This window comes from Trachypithecus francoisi, unplaced genomic scaffold, assembly GCF_009764315.1.
Source record: "Trachypithecus francoisi isolate TF-2019V2 unplaced genomic scaffold, Tfra_2.0 Lachesis_group0, whole genome shotgun sequence".
Classification (NCBI taxonomy): Eukaryota; Metazoa; Chordata; class Mammalia; order Primates; family Cercopithecidae; genus Trachypithecus; species Trachypithecus francoisi.
The window spans coordinates 60,921,977-60,945,187 of record NW_022681453.1 but is presented as its reverse complement, the minus strand read 5'-3'; the positions used below and the strand labels follow the sequence as shown (position 1 = coordinate 60,945,187).

Genomic DNA, 23,211 nt, shown 5'->3' with positions numbered 1-23,211 from the left:
ATCTCCTGCCAAGGAGTTTACAGTTTGATCTTGTGGAAAGTAGGAAGTTATTAAGGAATTTTATGCAGGGGGTGGCTAGATGAGGTTTTCATTAGGAGATCACTGGCTGCAGGTGGAAGGATGGCGTGAGGAGGATCCAGGAGGCAGCAGAGAGGAGAATGGGGTGTTGGCAGCAGAGGCTACTGAACTGTAGTGGTTTTACCAGGGAGAGAAGGTGTTACTCTGAGTTGAGGCAGAGCATGGAGGGAGGAGGTAGCTTGGGGAGATCCCTAGCAGGAGAATCCACAGCCCTGGTGAAGTAATTGGCCAGGATCACAGTAAGTGTGGAAGAAAACTGGCAGTGCTACCAAGAAGGGCAGGGGAGCTGGAGGCACAGGGGGACTATGAGACAGAAAACCACCTGGTTGCTCAAGCAGCCACAGGAATGACTAATTCTGATGTGGTCAAGAAAATGAGAAAATGTCCTTGTTGAGCACAGTGTTGACAGACCTCATTGTTTTATCAATTTCTCTCTTCCTCTCTGGGCCAGTCCCTTTTGATCAATACTAAATAGCGGTCACTGGGAGACAGGGATGCTTCCTCTTTGCTATGCAGCCTGAGACAATATCCTGCCACTTCCACCTCTCCTTCTTCTGCCCGTGGAGGGCAAGCAAGTAGAGAATGTTTTTGTTTCCCTGTTATAAAGATTGATATGCCTTCCCATTTATGATGTTTTTTTTTCAGATCCAACACCTGCAGCTCTCCCTCAGAATTCTCAAGTTGCTTAAATTAAAGCTCCAGTCCTGTGAATGGGCCAAATATGTCATAAAAGATTTCCTAGCGCTGCCTTTTGTTAGCAAAATTCATCAATCCGATAAAATCGACACATTTAGATAAGTGTTGCATAAGAATTCAGACTTTGTTATCCCCAACGGAAGTGGATATGAGACTGTAAAAAGGAAGATAAAAAATTATATCTTCTTTTTAGTGAGTTATTTGATCTCCCTGTCGTTTTATTTACTTGTCAGAAAAGGAAGAACAGGTCTTTTGGACTCCCGTATAAAAACCCAGTACAACTTCAGTACTCAGATACAACCTCAGTATCATTTACTACAGAAATGGGACCTTCAGGGAAGGGCTTAGGGTACGTTTAAGGGTTAATTAATAGTAACAGTTTTGATTAATTAAATTTAAGGAAAATTCTCATTTGCTAGTGTAAATTACGGTTTTTATTTTAGTTTATTGGCTGAAGGTCAAATTATGGACTTTATCACACATCCAGAGGCAATTGTCCATCTGAGGGTCCTTGGAAGCCCCTCCTGCCTTCATCCAGCACCAGCAGGCTGGTAGGGAAAGGAGAGGACTGTTTTCCTGAGGGGTTGTAATCAGTGGGCATGTGACCTACTGAACATTAGCTTTTACCTCCATGAAGCAAAGAACTTTAAATTATTTTAAGTGACTATTTCCTTTTCTTATGGTCGCTTGTTAAGTAAACCCTTCATAAATGCCAGCCCAGATGTAAAGAAACTTTCTGTCTATAAAGGGAAAATGTGGACTGGTGAGCCATGTACCTATCAAAACCCAAAAAGTGTTCAAAATATTAAATGTATTTTTTTTCTGTCCAAAGAGTAATTGAAAGAAAACTTGGAAAACAGAGAAAAGTAGTTAAAAGAAAGAAGAGCCCACCCAAAGATTTCTTTTCTCAAATGGCAGTTGCTGGCATTTTGGGGTTTTTTCTTTTTCTTTCTTTTTTTTTTTTTTTACTATGCGTAGTATTGCCCCCACATTTCTTCCACATTTTTTTATTGTGGTAAAATACATATAACATAATGTTTATCATTTTAACCACATGTAAGTGTATAATTTAGAGCTATCAAATACATTCACAGTGCTGTGTACCTATCCCCACTATATATACCCCAAACTTTTTCATGACCCCCAATATAAACTCTATATCCATTAAGCAATAACTCCCCTTTCTCCCTTTCCCACCACCCCGGGAACCTCTATTCTGCTTCTCATCTCTATGAATTTGCCTGTTCTAGGTACCTTTTATCAGTGGAATAATATACTATTTGGCCTTTTGTGTCTGGATTATTTCACTTAGCATAATATTTTTAAGGTCCATCCATACTGTAACATGTGTCAGAATTTCACTCCTTTTTGTGGCTGTGTAGTGTTTTATTATGTCTATATACCACATTTTATTTATCCATTCTTCTGTTGGTAGACACTTGGGTTGCTTCCTGGCTATTGTGAATAATGCTGCTATGAACATGGATGTATAGATATTTATTCAATCTTCTACTTTCAGTTCCTCTCAGTATATCCTAGGAGGTATGAAGTGGTATATCATCATAGTTTTCATTTGTATTTCCCTAGTGACTAATGATATTGAGCATCTTTTCATGGTTTAATGACCATTTGTGTATCTTTTTTTGAGAAATGTCTATTCAAGTCCTTTGCACATTTTTAGGTTGGGTTGTTTTCTGTTGTTGTTGTTGTTGTTGAATTGTAGTAGTTATTTATGTATTCTGGACATTAATCCCTTGTCAGAGATATGATTTGCAAATATTTTCTCTTATTTTGTAGATTGTCTTTTTACTTCGTTGACAGTGTCCTTTGATACACGGAACTTCCTAATTTGGATGAAGTCTAATTTATCTATTTTTTTAATTGCCTGTGCTTTTGGAGTCATATCCATGAAACTGTTGCCAAATCCTGTGTCATAAAGATTTTTCCCCAGTGTTTTTTTCTAAGAATTTTGTAGCTTTAGCTCTTAAGTTTGGGTCTTTGACCCATTTTGAGTTAATTTTTGTATACAGTGGAAGTTAAGGGTTCAACTTCGTTATTTTGCATGTGGATATCCAGTTTTCCAAGCACTATTTGTTGAAAAGATTGTCTTTTCCCTTTTTAACTTTGTAAAAAATCAACTGACCATATATGTGTGGGTTTATTTCTAGGCTTTCTCCTCTATTCCATTGGTCTATCTGGCTGTCCTTAGGCTAGTGCCACACTCCTTTGATGACTATAGCTTTGTAGTAAGTTTCAAAGTCAGAAGGTATGACTCTTCTATCTTTGTTCTTTTTCAAGATTGTTTTGGCTATTTGGGGCTCCTTGCAGTTCCACATTAATTTGAGAATCTGCTTTTCAACATTTCTGTGTAAAGGTTATTGGAATTTTGATAGGTATTGCATTGCATCTGTAGATCTCTTTGGGTAGTATTGACATCTTAACAGCATTAAATCTTCTAATCCTTGAACATAGGATATGTTTTTGTTTAGGTCGTCTTTAATTTTTTTTTTTAGCAATGTTTTGTAGTTTTTAGCATACAAGGCTTTTGTCTCTTAGATTTATTCCTAAGTACTGGATTCTTTTTGAGGCCCTTGTAAAGGAATTATTTTCGTAATTTATTTTGGATTGTTCATGGCTGGTGGATAGAAACACACCTGATTTTTGAACTTGTACCCTGCAACTTTGCTGAATCCTCCCCCCACCTTTTCTTAACATAGAATTGTAGTCATGAGGCATGTACATTTTTATTTCTGCTTTTATTACTTAACATTTTATATAGCATTTGCTCATGTAACCACCACTCTGTTGACCTACTAGACTGGCTTAAGTTTCTGTTCTTAAAAATAAAGCCTTGAGGTGAACTTCTTTGTACATCATTAAACTGTATTTTCACTTTTTTCCTCATGATAGATTTGCAGGTGTGAGATTACTAGATCAAAGGGTCTGAACATTTCTAAACTTTTTGCTGTGCATTGCCGTATTATTTTCTGGAAGTGTTCTGCCATTTTACACAGGTGTCAGCAGATTACTTTGGTTTATAATTTTAAAGTATACTTGAAACTTAGTAGAAAATGGTGTTTTAGTAGAAATGGTAACTTAGTAGAAATGGTATTTTATTCTTATTTTAATATGTGGTTCTTTATTTCCTTAAGTGTTTTGAACAGTTGTGCTTTTGTATGTGTGAATTATGCCCATGTAAAGAATTTTGTCTGTTTGCCTCTTGCAATTTTAATGTTTTTTTTTTTTTTAATTTTTGGGAGTGTTTAATGTTAGTAAAGATATTGCTATTAACCCTTCTCCTATCATAAGTCTTTGGCATTTGTTGTCTTTCCATTTTAGTTGCTTTTTTTGACATACAGAAGTTTCTAATTTTTATGTAGTCAAACTCTTTGATTGTTTTTCTTTGTGCTTCTTTATCTCTGAAAGCATTTAAAATTACTCTTGCATAAGCATTTATCAATGTTAACAGAAATCAAAATAGAAGATAAAAATGTACCCACAATCTTCTCAATGCATCAAATTAAAGTGTTTTTCCCCCAGGATCCCTGTCAGTCTTTCCTGCTTGTACATAATTTGAGGTAGTTGTTATCACAACATTGACACTGTTCTGTGTTCTAGGCTTTTCTGTTTATTTTTCCACTAAATGTTATCATCTGACAGCATCCTTGATACATCATTCCCCCAGACTCCCTTTGTGTTTCTTCCTGCGTTTTAAACACTTTCTATTTCTTTCTCTCTGTTTTAGCCAGAGCCCTCTGTCTGGAGCCCACCAAGGACTCCATTGATCCTGCCTCCCTCCCTGTGAATGGGTTGAATGCCAATCTCAAGGAATTTCTCTGCTACTGAGTGGACTTTGACTAGATGTGTTTTCCATACTAGCTTTGTGGCTGACTAACTGTGTGTGCTTGGGTAACTCACTCCATCTCTCTGAGCTGCTATTTCTTCCTTTGTAAAAGGGGCGCTGAAAAGTTCAGTCTTATAGCGTTTAATATGAGGGAGCATTTGACATGGAGCCTGGCACACCTGGATGTGTAAGAATAATAGCTGTAACATGTGGAGCAACTGCTGTGTACTTGGCACTGTCCTAGGGGTTTCCCATACATAGTTCATGGAATCAGTCGGATCCTTACAGTTTCCCCAGAGGTAGGTTTTGTGTCTGGCTTGACTACTTGACTATCAAGTGAGACTTGATAAATGTTGGCTGCTTTGAAATCTATCCCAACGCTAAAATTTGTTTATATTCTATTTGTTTATATATCTTTATATGGATTATAAATTCATATATATACACATATATATACACACATATACATACACATATATATTTATCTGAAACTTTTTTTGTGTGCTAATGAACGTCAGCCTGCATGCACAGTCAGCACATCTAGACCCAGCAAGCACCGCAACATATTGTAGCTGCCAGGGAAGTCTGGAGGAGACAGTGGGATGACAGAGACAGAAGTCCTTAAATGAGCTCTGGGTCAGCTCCTGCCCGCACTACAGAACTGTGCAGCTGCTGTCTCTGGCTGGAGCCCCTTGTACTCCCAGACACCAATCCAGTGGCTGCTAAACTCTACTCCCCAGGGCTTCATGGGGCTGGGTCTCCCCTGTACAGCCAGAAGCCAGGGTGCCCTAGTGTGTAGCATGTTCAGGGTGTCAGGAAGGCCAGCTTCTCTTGAGTCTGGGAAAGGGCCAGACACCTGGCCCAACACACTGTTATATTCTATTACTATACATTGCCCAAAAGGGTTTGGATAAAGATAATTGAATTTCCAAAAGCTTTATGGGTAATCTCTGGAATTCCCCATGGACGTTCCTACGACTCTGTGTCCCTCTGAGCCTCTGGCTCAGGGCGTGGAAGCAGAGCCAGTGTACATGGCTGGGTCTTGGCTCCATCAGCTCTGCTTAGTGCTAAGAATAGATTTTTGTCCTACCCATCTCTTTCTCCTATGGGAGAGGCCTGGACTCTGGGCTCCTGCAGACCAGCCACTTACTCCCTGGGCTCCCTGGGCAAGTCATAGCTTCTCTGAATATAGTACCTGAGCCCCTGCCCATGGACTATTGAGATGGTATGGACACCACCAAGCCTGGTGCCTGGTACAGAGCAGGTCTCAGAGAAGTCTGAGTTCTTTTCCTGCCTTTCCTGTTTTCTCTTCTGTGTTTCTTTTCTTCTTCTCTGTCTCTGTTCCTCAGTGTTATTTTCTCCTTTTCCTCTTTCCTTCCCTCTCCTCACAGTTCCTTCCTGTGTGAATTATTTTTCCCTCCCTTGTTCCTTCTGCAAGCTCTCTTTTCTCCTGGGTATTGCTTTTCTCAAGGCAAAGACCTAAGCCCCGCTACTTCTGTGGGGGCAGTGCGTCATGTCTGAGCTACTCTAGAACTGATTGACGGGTGGGTCTCTGGCCCTGTTTGGAATCTCCTTACTGAACTGAAGTCATCTTGTCACACTGACCTTTGGAGCAATGAGTGGCCCCTGAGATTGTTTAAGTTGCTCTTTAGGGAACTCCAGCCTCCTCAAAGTTACTTCTCTTGTCTTTAAAAAAGAAAAAAATCTGATTTTCTTCAAGGGTTTGCTCCCAACCAGGCCAGGGCAGTGGGGTGAGGTTTCAAAGGCTAGTTGAATTAAGCTCCTCCCAACTGAGGAGCCTCCCATGCAGTTGGGCAGGAGATCCTGAGTACCTGGACGATGGCGGAGGTAGGCTGGGGAATTTGCTTTGTGTCAGAGTTAAATGCCAGAGCTGAAGTGGCTCCTCAGAGTAGCAAGGGGATTCTGAGGAAGGCAAGTTTGCTTCTGGCTGGGGAGTCAGGAATGAGGACTAACTCTAGAAGGGCATGTGATGACTAAGCAGGGGTGAGGTTCAAAATATGGAGCACAGGCCAGGAACTGGTCACTGGGAAGAGGTGCCATCATCTGTGGCTGGTGTGCAGGTACAGACGGCTGGTGGTTGCAGTAGTTCCCAGGGTTCCTCGTGAGTTCCAAACAGCACTTTTATACATGTTAACCGATTCAGTCTGGGAGACAACCCTGTGATCTAGGTCATGCCATCTCCTGTTGGACAGGGAAATGGGGGCTGAGTGAGGTGAAATCGCATAAACCGGCTGCGGAATGGAAATTAGTCCTAGGTTTCTTGCTGGAATCCTGCCTCAGGCTGCCATTGCCTGGGTGAGGTTTGCCTAGGAGAGGAAGGGAAGGAGGTGAGGGCAACAGTGTGAGCTTGAGTTTTAAAAATCCAGATACCCAGGGCTTTTGCTGTGATGAGTCAGTGTGGAGAGACTGGAGCAGACCCCAGAGGGCCTTGTGCACCACCCTGGGCCCAGGTTTCATCCCAGGACAGTCACAGAGTCCTGAGAGTGGGTAGGGGAGAAGACCAGCACCTCAGAGTAGTGCTGCTAGAAGGTTCTCACAGCTGTGGTCTGTGCACACACTTTGGAGAGCAGTTGGGAGGCCTGGGGTGAGAAGAGCCTGGCCCAGAGTGGAACCCATTAAGAATGAAAATCAGGATGGGTTGGAGCAAGATCCTAAGAGGAGAACCGATTAGATGCAGTGACTGATGAGAGACATCGGTGACCATGCAGTCAGAGATGACTAATTCAGAGGCCAGGGCAATACCATCCTATATCAGAGGCCAGGAATTAGAGGCCGGGAGGCAGCCTGATGGCAGATGGCAGGGTAGAGCTAGAGTGCTGGAAAGGGGGCTTGGCTGGAGATGCTGGTTTGGGAATGGTCCACAGAGGGGCTGTGGTCCCCATGGTCAGCATGCAGGGGAAGAGCTGGGCTCTCGGGCCACTCTTCGGGGAGGCCTGCAGTGGGCGCATGAGTGATGAAGAAGGGCCTCTCGGGACATGAAGGATAGTCAAGGGCCATGGAAATAAGGGTATGGGGTTGTCAGGGAGGAGGGAAGAATGCCACTGCTGGACAGTCACCTGGTCAGATGCCACAGAGGAAAGCAAGTGCAAGGGAAGAGCACTGAGTTGACCAGCGGGAGCTGCTCTTGACCTTCAGGAACTTGTTTCTCTGCCATGATTCCCTGAACCCTGGCCCCCACTCATCTTAGTGTCACCTGGAATTGGCACCCTGGTCTGGTGCCCCAGCCCCTCACCACCATTGCTCTTGGGAGCCCTTTGTGTGTTCGTCGTGCACGTTCCATGGAGACCGGCACAGAGGAAGTGCTTAGTAAATGTCCTGCACTTAAAAGAGAAGGAGACAGAAGTGACCTTGTAAGAAAATCAGCCATAAGCTCTGGTGGGTAAACAGAAGTGGGATTTGTTTTGAAATATGAGAAGAAGGAGAAATTGGATATTGATTGAAAGTGGCAGGGTGGAGGTGTCAAGCAAGAGGGCTTTTGTCCCAAGAGGAGAGAAATCTGGGGCTATAGGAGGCTCTAGATGTGAGCCCAGGGAAGAGCGTGGAGGGGCTGGGGAGCGGGGCTGGGGCTGGGGTGTCAGCATGGGTTCCTGGGAGGCCCCCATAGACCTGGCAGCAAGCTTGGGCTCTTCCCTTCAAGTGCTTCTTCTTGGGCTGGATCCTTTGCCTGGCTTCTGTTTGGGGCCACAGTGGGGGAATGTGAGGGGTGGCCGAGGGTCTGAGGAAGATGAAGGCAGTATTACTCAGAGTGAGGGATGTGCACCACATGTCACACAAGATCCATCTGGGACTGTGCTTGGATGTGGCAAAATTGCAATGAAAGTTAATCCTCCTTCAGTTATCTTTAAATCTCTTTTATTAAGTCAGAAAAAAGTCTCAAATTGGTACTGTTATGTCTTAAAGGTTTCCCTAACTTTTTAACCAGCCTCAGCGTCTTCAGCAGGTAATAGTATCTAGCTAGAATTTAATAGCTCTATTTTGTTTTCTTTGTGTTTATTTTTGTAGCTCCAGTAGTAGAAGATTTCTTGTCCCCTGAGATTGGGCTATGGTTGGTTAATCAAAAAAAGTCCCTTAGAGCAGAGGGTCATAAAAAATGACACATTCATGCCTTAAACATAGTATTTTAACTTAAAACATGTACATGCATATTTATTTAATAAAATCAACAATGAAAGCTGTAACAGAAGAAATACAGCATTCTCAGCATCGTGCCTCCCTTTCCTCATCAGCACCAAGACACTGGCAGCCAGGCCAGGCTCGTCTGGGGCTTCTTGGCTGCATGTGGATTTGAGTTCTGAATTTGGGCCTGACTCCTCTTCTTCAGGCTGTGCTTTTGAAGAATGTTTGGTTTTTGTGTCATTTATAATTTTAATTTTCCATGCATGATCACTTATAATCTATATGTTATCTTTAATTCATTTGGTCTGAGTACAGTTAAGCCAGCTATATTCTGTATGTTCTTCTTGGTCAGTATGTATGTATGTAATTTATTTATTTATTTTTGCGACAGAGTCTCACTGTGTTGCCCAGTCTGGATCTCACTATAACCTTGAACTCCTGGGCTCAAGCGATCCTTCTGCTTCAACCTCTTAAGAAGCTGGGACTATAGGCATGCGCTACCACACCTGGCTAATTTTTAACGCTTGTTTTATAGATGGGTTCTCTCTGTGTTGCCCAGGCTGGTGTAGAACTCCTGGCCTCAAGTGATCCTCCTGCGTCTGCCTCCCAAAGTGCTGGTATTACAGGTGTGAGCCACCATACCTGGCCCAGAATTTATGTTTTTGAAAGCTTTAGAGTTTGCTGATTTGGCAATAAGGAAAAGTTGTAGCGTGCAGTCTCCAGTCGCATCACTGTGGGCAGCAACCGTGATCATTCTGGCTTTTTCTATCCAAGTGTGGCATACTTTTCTTTGCATGTGATTGTTTCTCTTGGTCACATCTTCTAAGTTTGTGCGGTTTTCTCAGTGTTGCGGAGGTGCTCTCTAGTAAGATTTCCCAGAGAAAGTCTCAGTGACTGACTTTAATTCTGTTGTGAGTGTGTGAGCAGCAGTTTCCTTCTCTTTGCTCAGATGCTCTCCAGAGGGGCTCCACAGCTTTGTTCCACCTGTCACTTGCTAGTATATGTACTGCCCAGCCCGTCTTTTCTTCCAGGATGAGCCCACTAACTAGAGCTCCAAGTCACCTTTCATCTATAAATCACTCCCGAATGCAGTGCACTGCCCACAATTTCAGTGAAGCAAGATTTACAAAGTCTGAGTACAGAATTTTTCTGTTTTCACATAACCTCCCTGCAAGTCTTCTCTGGTTTCTTATCCACACCTAATTTAACACTAGATTTTAAGGAGATTTGTCTTTATCACACCTTTCCAGAGCATTCAATTTAGTTTTCACAGAAACAGCTATTTTCACACTGTTGTTTCATGATACTAAATTAAATTATGTTATTTCAGTGAAACTTATAATGGGCATTACCAACTTTACAGCATAACCAGGTTCAGCGTAAAGGTCAGGAGGCAAAAGTGCAGGAAGTACTCACCTCTTCAGCGTGACCTGTGCACATCATGCTGTCTCCCCAGCATGGGGGTTTGGCATGCTAGGAGCCAGGAGCAGGTTTTGCAGAGGGAGTGCAGAGCATTGCCTCATGGATATCCTTAAAGGGGCCAGTGGTGGGAGGGCTTCTACTCTACCTTTTATTTGTGGCATGTGGTGGTTTTCCATTTAGATAGCGACATGAAATTGTGTTTTAAGATAAATATATTTAAGTAAGAACATTAATTCTTTTAAGGAAAATAAATGAGTAAAGAATAGCTCAGGTGGCACACAAATTTGACAAAGCTTGTGAAGAGGATGTGGGACAATTGGTCTATGTGCAGGTCAGCCCTGAGAGAGGAGGAGGAGGGGAGGGAGCAGAGCAACTTTGACGTTTTGTCATCCCCTCTTTGTGCCCAGGCTGGCACTGGGCTCAGTCTTCTCATCTTGTGTTTTGAAAGACCATTGATGCCATCTTCCAGGTCACTATCCCTGGGGAGGGGATGCTGGAGGTCGTTCTGGGGATCCCAGCACCGTGGGAAGGACAGGGCTTTGGAATAGGGCTTTTGGGTCCAAAGTGCTGAGCTCTGGATTCCTCCTTGCTTCTGCCATTTGCTTCACCAGTGACCCTTTAGCAATCATTTGACCCTCTGTGCTTCAGTTTCCTCATCTCTAAAATGATATTATACCTGACATCATTGCTGTGAGGATTAAATGGAGTCATGTGAAAGCATCTAGCCAGGTGCTGTGTGCATGGTGGGTGCTTCACCATTATTTGGAGAATGAATGTATGACTCTGAATGTGGGAATGATGACAGCAGTTCTTCCTACCTCAGAGGGTTGTTAAGGATTCAATAAATTTATGTCTGCAATTTGAAAGTGGTAGCAAACTATCATAATATTAGGTACTATAATTATAGCTATCATTTTTTCACTGGTTTGAGAACTAAAATTACATATATTTAATGTATGTAATTAAGGGCAAGGGTTTTGTTAATCTGGCTACAGGAATTAAATATATGTTCCCTGATCCTTGAAGATCAGCTACTTTCCAAATTCTCATATGGATTTGAGAAGAGACACATGCCCCTGCCTCCAGCCTAGGCTGATGGAGGATTGTTCTCATGATAGTCTCAGGTGGAAAGTAAACTCCGAGTTGGCTTTAAATCACAGTCCCACCACTCATTAGCCTGTGGCCTGGAACAAGCTACCAAAGCTGGCCAAACTTTTAGGACCCTCTTCTACGAAATAGGGGGAAGAAGAATAATACCCACCTTACAGGATTGTGATGAGGAGATGGGGATTGGAAAGCTTCTAGCACAATTGCTTGTACCGTTGGTGCTCAGTAAAGGGTCCTGTCTCTTTCTGTCACTCCCGCTGTGTTGCATGCTAGAGTATATACAGAGAAGCACTTAGAGCAGCCCTCAGTGTCGGGAAGGTAAGGGTGGCTCTTCCTGGAGGAAACAAACTCCAGAACTAGAAGTGCTACAGAAATGTCTCCTGAAAATACATTGGGTATACAAACAGTTGAAAGTGATTCAACATTGTATGGCTTACTTATTAAGGAAATACAAATTAAAATGAAGTATATATTAAAAATAATTTTTAAAAGACTGTTTTGTTATGCGTACCGTGAAATAGGCATCTTAGATGTTCATTGTGGTAGTAGAAAAGGTAGCATACCTTTCAATCTATTTTCTTTGTAATTGAGATAGAATTCACATACCATGAAATTCATACTTTCAGTGTGGAAAGAATGATCCATCATCACCAGTGTCTAATTCCAGAACATTTTCATTACCCCAACAGGAAACCGTATTCATTAAGCCCTTTGCTCCTCATTCTCTGTGCCCCACCAGCCTGGGAACTACTAACCAACTTTCTGTTTTATGGACTTACCTATTCTGGTATTTCATATAAATGGAATTGTACAATATGCAACCTTTTGTGTCCGACTTCTTTCACCTAGCACGGTGTTTTTGTGGTTCACCACACTGAAGTATGTATTGATGCTTCATGTCTTTTAATGTCTGAATAATATTCTGTTGTGTATATATACACACCATAGTTTGTGTATATATACACACCATAGTTTGTGTATCCATTCATCTATTGATAGACATTTGAGATGTTTCTACTTTTTGGCTATTGTGAATAGTGCTACTCTGGACATGTATGGATATGTATTTCTTTATTTGTTTTCTGTTCTTTTTGGGTATGTACCTAGGAGTGGAATAGCTGAATCATATGGTGATCCCATGTTTCCCTTCATTTTTGTAGCATTTTTTTACTGCATATAAAATTCTTGGTAGTTTTTTGTTTTTGTTTTTTTTAACTTTCACTTCTTTGAATATATTATCCTGATACCTTTTGGCCTCCATGGTTTTTCCAGAGAAACCAGCTGCTAATCTTATTATGGATTCCTTGTACATGAGTTAAGTCGCTTCTTTCTTGATAGCTTCAAGATTCTCTTTGTCTTTGGCCTTCAACAGTTAGATTGTAATGTGCCAGGTGTGGGTGCCTTTGAGTTTATCCTACTTAGAGTTTACTGAGATTCTTGAAAGTGTAGATTAATGTTTTCCATGAAATTTGAGAAGTTTTTGGTTATTAAACATCACAGCTTCCCTCAGGCAGCTGTGATATTAAACAATTGCCTCTGATTATTTTCAACAAACTCCCGCAGGGTAAAGGCTATTTGCACTGAGCAAGCTCCAAGGCAGATCAAATAAATATAGCATTGTGAGTAGGGCCTTCCAGGGAACCACCAGACTGGAAAATCATGATCGTTCTCTGGAAGAAGGGCTTTGAAGGAACTCAAACCCATTCTGCCCCTTTCAGTGCCTGGCAGGCTACTGATTGGTTTTCAGGACTGCTGCAGAGTTAGCATAGAAGAGGGCAAGTTAAAACATCAAAAACTCACTTGGTTTTACTGAGACTCTTCTTGAGTAAACACTCCACAGATTGCTCAAGCCTTTGGTTAATTCCAGAGTTCTGAACAAGTTGATTCTGGTCTTTTTGCCAGTGTTCTTTGCTTCCATGGAAGAAGGCTTTTCAGATATCCTTGCTGTATCATTTTGCTGATCTTTTAGTGTGTATTCACTCTTAGATGTGTACCCCATGAATTTACCCCAAAGCCCAGGCAAAAAAAAAAAAAAAATCATTCATGCCCACTGACATGTTTATCACAGTGTAATTTATAATAGTGAAAAATTTGAAATATCACAAATAAGTAATGGAGGAAAGCATGCACAAGCATGTAAATTCTGGGCCGTACCATTGTCCAGGTGTCAACAATGAAAGAACAGGCCCAGGCAGGGAGAAGTGTTACAAAGAGACTGAGAGCCCTGGCTTCAGACTCAGATGGGCTGGGTTCAAATTTGGCTCTAAGGTTCATAGCCAACAACTTGAAGCAAATCAATTAGCCTCCCTAAGCCTCATTTTCTCATCTATAAGATGGTGACAACTCCATCATGTGTTGTAGATGCTTTCGTTTAAACCTCACATTATAAGGTTGGCTCAGCCATGTAAGTTGTTATTGTTGTTGCTCTCATTCAACAGAAAGTTATTTGTGATATAATGGTAAATAACTTAGCAGGATATGAAATTGTATGCATACTATAACCAAAATCTGAAAAAAATAATCCATTGGCAAAGCATAGGAAAACCATGGTTGGAAGAAAATACACCACAATGATGGAATTATGGGTTATTTATTTTCTCTTTCCCTCTTTTTTTTTTTTTTTTTTCCATAACAGTGTTCCTTTTTTTAAATGGGAAAGATAAATGTCCACACAGATTAAGTTTGTCTTCTTAAAGATGCAGGGGCTTTCCCAGTAGAGTTTAGGCAGGATTGCTCCTCCTTAGAAACTGAGATTGTAGAGATGTGCTTCCAGGTACATCTACAGGGACTTTTTGGTCACTATTATTTATTGCATCTCTTCAGAAGGCTGAGATGTATTTATTGGTCTTCTTCAAGGAGGTCTTTTATTCAGAAGCCTAGGGGCCAGGATCACTGCTGCCTCCTTAGGGAGAGCTCTGAAAGTGGAGCTTAATATCTAAGAGAGCCCTTTAAAAGTCTGATGTCCATTGCAGGGACATTTCCCCCAAAGGGGGAAATTTGGGGCCTCCATTGCATCATCTGCCACATGCGAGTACAGTGGTGCTGTCTTCTAGGCTTGGTTGATGGGGGGAGAGAAGAGGACCCTCATCACACTTGGTACTGTGCCAGGTGCTTCATGGATGTGCTTTGTGTCCATGTTGCTGATCTCTGTAACTGTGATGGGACTTATTTTCCATTTCAGGTTCCGAGGTGCACCGATTATACCCGTGGCGGCCAAGCCGGGGGGACCAGAGGCCCCTGAAACTGAAGCTCCACAGGGCATTCCAGAGCTCATTGAGGTACTGTCAGCTTGAATCCAGGTTGCCCTTTAGCCCCAGCGCTGCTCAGGCAGACCCCTTTGTGTCCCTCTCTCCCCTGGGAGAGAAAGAGAGGCAGCCCTAGCAAGAGGACTCAGTTGGTTCCATTAACCTAACTGCTCACACCTTAGTACAACTCCCCCACCTCCCTCAAAAAGGTAAACCCAAACTAGGGCTCCTAAGGTTCCCTGAAGCCCATGACTCACACTCCAGCCAGAGACTCTGCAGAGCTCATCACACCTTGCTGTGCCTCGCTTTTTCCTTTCTCTTGTTATACCTCCACTCAGACAAAGCAGCTCCCACCTGTCTGGAACCCTGGGACCATGACATCTATTCAGTCCTTCAGACTGTATCAACTCCTCCAGTACACCACCTGGGCTGGGTGCCAGCAAGGCAGGGGTGAAGGACATGAGCCCCGCAGCAGGGGCAATGCAGCTTCCATCCTGGGCACCTCCACCAAAGATGGGAGGCTTATCTTCGGAAGCTGTGGGGCTGAGGCCCAGGTTGTTCTTCCTAACTTGTGGTGGTAGTCAGGGAGGGAGCCCAGTCATCCATCAGGAAGGGTGTGTGTGGGTGCTGGTGGTGCTGGTACTAAGGAAGGTAGCAGTGAGAATGGGGCCACAGAGTTCCCCCACAGAGTGCTCAGGCTGTTCAGAGGGGTGGAGTAGCAACGTGCATGGCTCTGGGGCTGGACTGTGGTTCAGGTGTTAGCTCCACCACCACTCTCTCTGACCTCAGGCAAATGATCTACTCTTTCTTGCCTCAGTTCCTTCACTTAGAAGATAGTAGCACATACCTCATGGAGTTGTTGTGAGGGTTAAATGAGTTCATGTGTATGACGTGCTTGGAACAGTGCCATGTCAGTGCTTCCTATTACAGCGATGTTGATGTTTACAGGCCAGGCACTGTACTAAGTTCTTTACATACAGGATCATTGACATTCACAAAAACTCAGGGAGGCTGAAATTATTTATCCCCATATACCAACGAAGAGTCTGAGATTCAAAGAGGTTAAATAACTTGACCCATGTCTCACAGCAAGTTACACGGTGGAGCTGGGATTCAGACCCGGGTTGACTGTTGCGGTCAGCTTCACGGCCCACCTGCACCTGGCTCTGCAGAGCCAAGATGAGGTGTGACCACGTACATGCACTGCCACCATTTCTGTGACTCACACGTGCTGAGCTTGTCAGCTTAGCCAAACAAATGTTTTCTGGGTGAGGCTTTTGTTACTTTTTCATCAGGCTCCTGAGACCATTTGTCTGGGAGCCTGGGACAGTTGTTTTTGTTAAAGCAAAATCCTCAAAAATGCTGCTATGAAAGATGTTTGTATATTCCTTTAAGAAGCCTCTACATAAATCTCGGACCAAGCCTGTTTTGTTTGAATCTCTAGTCTTTTTCCAAAAGAATTGTTATCTCAAGACTAAGACTCTGGAACATTCACCACTGAATACTTTTTTGACAGCCTGTTCCCTTACGAAGTGAAAAAGTAGCAAACACAAGTAATCCTAGTCTTTGTTTTCATTTGTTTATTGGTGATGAGCCCTGACAGCATCTCCTGGCACACAGGTGGCATGAGGAAAATCGGCCGGTGAGGCTGAGGCATATGGAGTCTGCAGAGAAGGAAGGCCACTGGGAACAACCCTTTCCTCCTTCCTCTCCCCACATCCCCTTGTTTCTTCTTCTTTCACTTGTCATTCTCGTAGGCACGATGCCAGCTACTGGAGATACCTGGCCCTCATAGCCCTACGGGGGAGACAATAAAGAGATGATCACAGGAGAGTGTTAGCTGTGGTGATGGGGGTAGGGGAAATGTGGCCATACAGAGAAGCCTGTCCAGAGGAGGTATTGCTGCAGTACAGGCGAGGCTGAGCCAGCTGGTAAAACTCTAGGCCTGCTGGTAGCTGGCTTCTGGCATACATCGGGGAGTGGTGGAAGATGAGGCCTAAAAGGTACCTAGGGACTAGATGATAAGGAGTTTTAAATTCTGAAGGCATCAGGAGGCTGGGGAAATGCATGAGGCCAGGGAGCAGTGGGACAGGGTGTCCTTTAGTGGCTACTCTGCTGCCGTGTGGAGGGCCTGGCAGGACAGACCATTGTAGCAGTTCCACGGGAGAAGACAGAAGAGGCTTCTGCAGGTGCCCTTTCCTTCAGACTGAGTGGAAAGAGCTGAGAGCATGCCAGAAGCTTGGAATGCAGTCAGAGAGTTGGTGGTTTTGATCTCCTGGCCACCTTGCTGAGGCATGGACCTCTGAGCTGAGTCCACCTTGGCAGCCTTGATGAACTGCTGGTCAGCCACATCCTGTGCCTTCCTCTGCCCTGCCCCGTCTGGCTCCTTTCCCCACAGACTGTGGCACCAGTTTCTCTTTTCTAGCTCCTGACGTCCCAGATTTCTATCCCGATGAGAGACCCCTCGGGACCGTTCCTCATGTCTGTGGACCACTGTTTCTCCATCAGAGGCCAAGGCACTGTGATGACAGGGACCATCCTCTCAGGCTCCATCAGCCTCGGTGACAGTGTGGAGATCCCTGCCCTCAAGGTCAGTCTTACGTTGTCCTCCCTTCTGGCCTCCTCCCTGGCAGCAAGGGAGGGGGACTGTCCCTTTGTCTGTTCAGCTGCTGAGCCTCCTGTGCCTGCCCTGTGACTCCCACTGTCCGCTCTGCCCCACCTCCCCTCCTGCACTCTCACCCTGTGGCTGCCTGGCCCCGCCCAGCTCCAAGTCTCTCACCTCAGATTCTAGGACTGCTGCTCTCCCTAATTCTCATAGCACCTGTTTATTGGAGGCCTATGTTGTGCCACAAGGAGATGTTCCCAAGTAGGTGTTCTGTGTAGATAAAGAAACTGAGGCCCCAGAAGGTGAGGTGGGCTTGAGATCACATGGTTAACAAGTAGGGCTGCTGGAGGGGAAACCTCCCTTTCTGGACACTGGCTGTATGTCAGGGTGAAAAGTATATGTGGAGTTATTTCTGGGTACCTTTTTCTTAACCACAGTAATTTCAAATTAAACACGATGTGAATCTTGTGGTGCTCAGTCATAGAGTCTGGAAGAAATCCAGGTTGGTTTTGCACTCCTTGTGGCCATCGGCAGATACCGCATTATCCTTCTGAAGACCTGTGAGAAGGATGAATGGCTGGTGCCTCCCCATCACCCCTCCTTTCTACTACAATGGCCTGGCTCTAATTTGAAAGATGTCTAGTGCCTTGATATTCCCCTTATTCAGAAGGCATTTTTAATAGTTTTACTTTATGCGACAAGAGAAACTTACTCTTTGACTGCCTCATTGACTGCCTCCCCTTCAACAAGAATAAAGGTGGGGAACACAGGCTATTAGAATTCGTGTGAGATCTTGCCGGGAATGCTGGGGTCCAGGGCAGTTCTCTAATCCTTGAAGGAGCCTAGAGTACAGGGAAGTGGAGGCTCTCAGCCCTGTGGACTCAGCTAGCTGCTAGAGAGGCTTGGATTTGCATGATTTCAATTTGCATGTTAATTGGGAATGGCTACCCGGAGGCTGTGTTGAGGCATTTTAAGGTTGTCTGGCTCACTAGGTGTGTTGGTTAGGGTTCTCCAGAGAAACAGAGCCAATGGGAGATATAGATATCTAGGTATCTACAGATACATAGATAGAGATACATAGATGTAAATATTTAGATATCTGTATCTCCTATTAGTTTTGTTTTGCTGGAGAACACCAACTAATGCACCTAGATAGATAAATAGATAAATGCAGATAGATAAATAGATAATAGATAATTTTTTTTTTTTTTAAGGAATTTGCTTATACTATTATAAATCCTGGCAAGTCCAAAATCTACAGGGTAGTCTGGCAGGATTGAGGCCTAGGGAAGAGCTGCAGCTTGAAGGTCATTTGCTGGCAGAATCCCCTCTTCTCTGAGGAAGTTAATCCTTTTGCTCTTAAGGCCTTCAACTGATTGGATGAAGCCCACCTACATTATAGGGGTCATCTGCTTTACTCAACATCCACCAATTTAAATGTTAATCTCATCTGGAAACACCTTCACAGAAACACCCAGAATAAAGTTGGAGCATCGTGGCCCAGCTAAGTTGACACATAAAATGAACCACGTTACCCTCCAGGTGAGAGGGCCATAATAGCAGCACCTGGCCTGAGTGAGGGAAGTGGAGAGGGGCCCTGCTGGCACCCATGCCTTGTGTGTGCCATCCCTGGTCTAGAGCAGCATGGTAGGATATAGGGAAGGGGCATTTCATGGAGGGTAGGCATGAACAGGGTTCTCCCAAGTGAAGGCAACCTGAGTTTTCAACCCCCCAGCTCATTTTACAACAGTGTGGCTATTACTTCCTCCTACAGGGGCCAGGGATATTAGGGAAGAGTCTCCTGACCAAAAAGGACCAAACAAAAGAAAGGACTCGGCTCTGGCCAGGTTCCAGAGCTCCTTGGATCTAGTGGGAGGAGTTGGATGGCAGGACCCCACCATATCCAAGGAGCCCTGGAACCTGGCCAGACCTGGGTATTAGGATGTCCCCTGGACACTGTGACTCACAGTCCCCTCCTCTACCTGCTGTCACATCCTCCTCTGAAGACCATCGGTCCCAGGAAAAGACCACTTGAATGAAATCTACTTTAAGCCAGGGACTAAAAGTGCAAATCTTAAAAAATAAAGCACAAAAGTGTAAAAGTAGACTCAGTTTATATTAACAAAATTAAGATTACTTTGGTGACTGTTTGCAGATTCTTTGCTAGAACAGAAAAATGAATCAGTACTAAATTTCTTTCCAGTCTCTTTGCTTCCTAAGTCAGACCTCTGGGGGCCACCCTGACCTGGCATCCCTTCCACTCTGGGAGAAGACATGCTTACAGCTTGGGAGAGGAGCTGGGAGTATGAAAGAGGTGTCAAAAGAGGGCTCTCTGGGGGGCGGGATAGACTGAATTGGGGAACCATGTCAGAACCATTGCATACTGATGACCTGAGGTTCTAGAGGGAGAAAAAAGTTTTTGATAAGAGTCAGTGGCTGCAATGTTAGGGCCGAGGGCATGGAGAAGGGCTGAGGCAGAGAAGTCAGCAGTGGTAAGGAGGCAGGGATGTTCGAGTGGGGTTCTGTTCTGAGCTTTTTGGCTACCCTCTTTGTCCTTATAAAGGTGGAACTTGCCTATCAGGATGCCAGTTACTGATCTCTAGTACTGGGCACATGGCAGGTGCTTGACAGATAACAAATTTAATTCTCCTTTTACTTTTGAGCACCTGTTTTTCCCCAGCCTACTTTTTAACACTTTTGTTATCTACTGCCTGATGATCTAATTTACTAGTCAGGAAAAGCAAAACTTCTAAGAATGTACTGAGACATTTGTTAAGGAGATTTCTAAGCAAAGTGTGAAAGATGCTGCCTTGTTTCTCCACTGATGCTTACAGTAAAACATGAGGGAAAAGGAATGAATTGAGGAAGGAACTGTTAGCAAACAGGAACCAGCGCTTGATGATTTGGGAGGTTCTCAGTCCCTCTAGATTGCAAAGGATGTTTAGATTAGGAAATTCACTGCTGAGAAAGCATACCTTGGAGAGAAGGCCAAAGGTGAGCCTGGACAACCTTCTGTTGAAGAGAGGAGGTGTGTGACTCACAGATCCAAGCAACTTAGCAGCAGCCAGGAATATAGACAGACTTCTATAGCAAGGATATGTGGAGAGCTGTCTTGGCTAATGGCATGGACCCTTTGATGTATGTAAGAGACCCTGAAGGATTTTGAGAATGTTATACCAGCAAAAACACTGAACCGAAAGGGAGAGAGTCTTGACAAATGAATAAAAAGCTGTCAGACTTCTGGGATTCTACAGGCATGAAACAGACTGATAGAACAACTCAGCTACAAACACATGTTATCCTTCAAAAACTAAAAAAGGAAGAATGACTCTGAGAGCAGGGCTGTGGACACAGAAGCAGAGGCTAGGGGAGTAGCCACAGAGGTCAGTCTCAGATATTGAAACCTCATGGAATTTGCCCTGCTGTGTTTTAAACTTGCTTGGGACCAATGACCCTTGTATTTTTTCCATCATCTCCCTTTTGGAATGTTAGAAGTAGGTAAATTGTTTTCTAGGTCCACAGATGGAGAGGCATTTTGCCCCAGGATAGACCATATCTGGGTTCTCACCCCTACCTGATGAGGTGACTTACATGATGAGATTAGGAACTTTTTGAGCTGATGATAATTTAGATGAGATTTTGGGCTTAGAGTTAATGATTGAATGGACTGAGAGTTTGGGGGATGTTTGAAGAGGTGAATGTATTTTGCATGTGGGATGGATGTAAATTTTGGGTACCAGAGGGTAGACTATAGTGGGTTAAATTGTGGTCCCCTAAAATATGTCTACCCAGAACCTCAGAATATGACCATTTTGGAATGAGGGTCTTGCAGATGTAATTAAGGTAAGGATCTTAAGAAGAAATCACCCTGGATTAGGGTGGGCCCTAAGTCCAATGACCAGTGTCCTTGTAAGAGACAGACAAGGAGAAGACATGGAGAGTCACAGAGAGAAGTCCATATAAAAACCAAGGCAGAGATTGGAGCTGTGTTGTTCCAAGCCAAGGGGTGCCCATGGCTGCCAGAAGCCCCCAGAAGCCAGGAGAGAGGCATGGAGATGAGTCTGCCTCAGTGCCTCCATGGGAACCAGTCCTGCTGGCACGTTGATTTGGACTTCTGGCTCCAGAACTGTGAGAGAAGAAATATTTTGTTGTTTTAAGATATCAAATTTGTGGTAATTTGTTATGGCAGCCCTAGGAAACTTACGAATTTTACATGGAAAGGACTGAAATCAGAAAAAGGCTTTAGTCCTTTCTGATCCTGTCAGGTCCCTTAGCTCTGAGCTTTGGCTTCCTCACAGGAAAACGCTGCCCCTGCTCACCATCTTGGGCTTCTGGGGGTGACATGTCAGAACCATTGCATACTGATGGCCGGCACTGCCCATTCCTTTATTTCCTGGCATGCCCATCCCACAAGTGAGAGAACCTAGACCCAGGAAATTTAACTGGACAGCAGAGCTAGGACTTGAAGTCATTCATCCAGCTCTGAAGACCCAGCCCTGGCCGTGTGCCCTACTGCCACGGGAGCCCCAGAGGAGATGCCTGGGCTGGTAGTGGTGCCTCTACTCCAGAACAGGGCCTGCAGGCCCCATGGCAATTCTGTGGCCATGCTGCTGTGCTTTGCTGAGGCCTTGCCTGGACTGCAACATGTGTGAGAGCCCATTACAGCACAGCCTGAGGTTCAGAACTCCTGACCTTTTCTCACCTCTGCCCTCTACCAACCATGATTGGTGGCCAGTGCCTATTGGGCACCAGGACATGGGGGGCCATGGCCCTCTTTCCAAACACAGTGACATCCCTGTCAGATTTCACTAATAGACTTGGACACATCTGACCGCTTGAACTCCCTTGGAGGCAGGGCACAGCCATTCCAAATAAACAGTCACATTCCCCTCCCGGCCTGGGCTGGCCTGCGGAGCCTGCCATACCCTGGCCCCCATTTCTGTTGACCAGGTCTGTTCCCAGCTGGGGCCAATTAGCTGAGCAAGAAAATGTTGGGGAACAGGGAGTGAAGGAGAAAAAAATTCCCTTTAGTCCCTAGAACAGTTTAAAGGCCACTTATCCTAAGAGTCACCAGCTTTCTGCTCAGGCGTTTTGGCTCTCTTGATCTTCAGCCTGAGAAATCCCTCTGATAAGATTTGATATTGGGAGTTCAGGCTAGTGATGTTTCTGGTGGTGATTGGCTATCGGGGCTGTAACATCAGAAACTGTTGAAGCCACAGAGCATGGGGATAGAGAGCAGGGGCTGGGAGTGCAGAGGGACTCAAGGCAGGCATGTACCAGCGCTGTGGCCACAGGCAAGTCACTCAACCTCTTCCTGTTTCGCTCTGTGGCCACAGGCAAGTCACTCAACCTCTTCATGTTTCACTGGTTCAGCTCAAACTTGGGATGACCCCTGTGTGCTTGGCTCTGTCCAGGACCTCTGGAAGATGGGTCAGGGTGGTGTGGTGTGGACTAGGGATAATGTATATAAGTTTCCTGGCATCTAGGAGACACACAAGCATTAGCTGATACTCTTGTCATGTTTATTGTTGCCATTTGATATTATTTTCATGTAGAATTTTTGTTGTGGGTTCCAGAAGTAGTAAGTGGCAGGGCACCTTCCGGGGTGTAAGGTCCTGTTCAGGGCTACTAAGTGAGTTATTGAAATGCAGATATGCTTTGCGGACCCCACTGTGGTCCACTGTGAATCCAATCAATGTTCTGATAATGATGGCAAACATTATTGATATATTTGGATACCTATTTAGTTGATAAAGCTTTTAGGGAAGAGTTCAGAATTTGATAGCAAATCAAGTCTATATTCAGATTTATTTTCTTCTTCATTGAAAACCCCCAGAAAGGGAAAAGAAAACCTTAAATACTGGTAGGTGTTTTTACTTTTACAAACTTTGCCTCTGGTCTTTGAAGCTAATCACAAGGGTGAGATAAGATTATGACATCTGGAAAGAATCCATTTTCTTGCTCAAACAAGCCTGCAGTCTTGACTCTTCCAAATCTGCCCTTCCCCCACCTCCAGCAACCCTGGCGCTCCCCTTCCCAGAGGAATGCTGCATTGCTTCTCTCCCTGGAGCCCTTCC

General features: G+C 44.3%; 1 protein-coding gene across 2 annotated transcripts in view; it reads left to right on the top strand.

Moving 5' to 3' along the window:
- Nucleotides 1–23,211, top strand: part of EEFSEC (eukaryotic elongation factor, selenocysteine-tRNA specific) — a 264,366-nt gene that overhangs the window by 95,947 nt on the left and 145,208 nt on the right. The window contains exons 3-4 of one of the 2 annotated variants that reach the window (XM_033210884.1): nt 14,466–14,562; nt 16,955–17,119. In XM_033210884.1, the coding sequence (XP_033066775.1) occupies nt 14,466–14,562; nt 16,955–17,119 (262 nt within the window). The remainder of the gene's footprint in view (nt 1–14,465; nt 14,563–16,954; nt 17,120–23,211) is intronic. The other variant, XM_033210885.1, reaches the window with a different exon arrangement.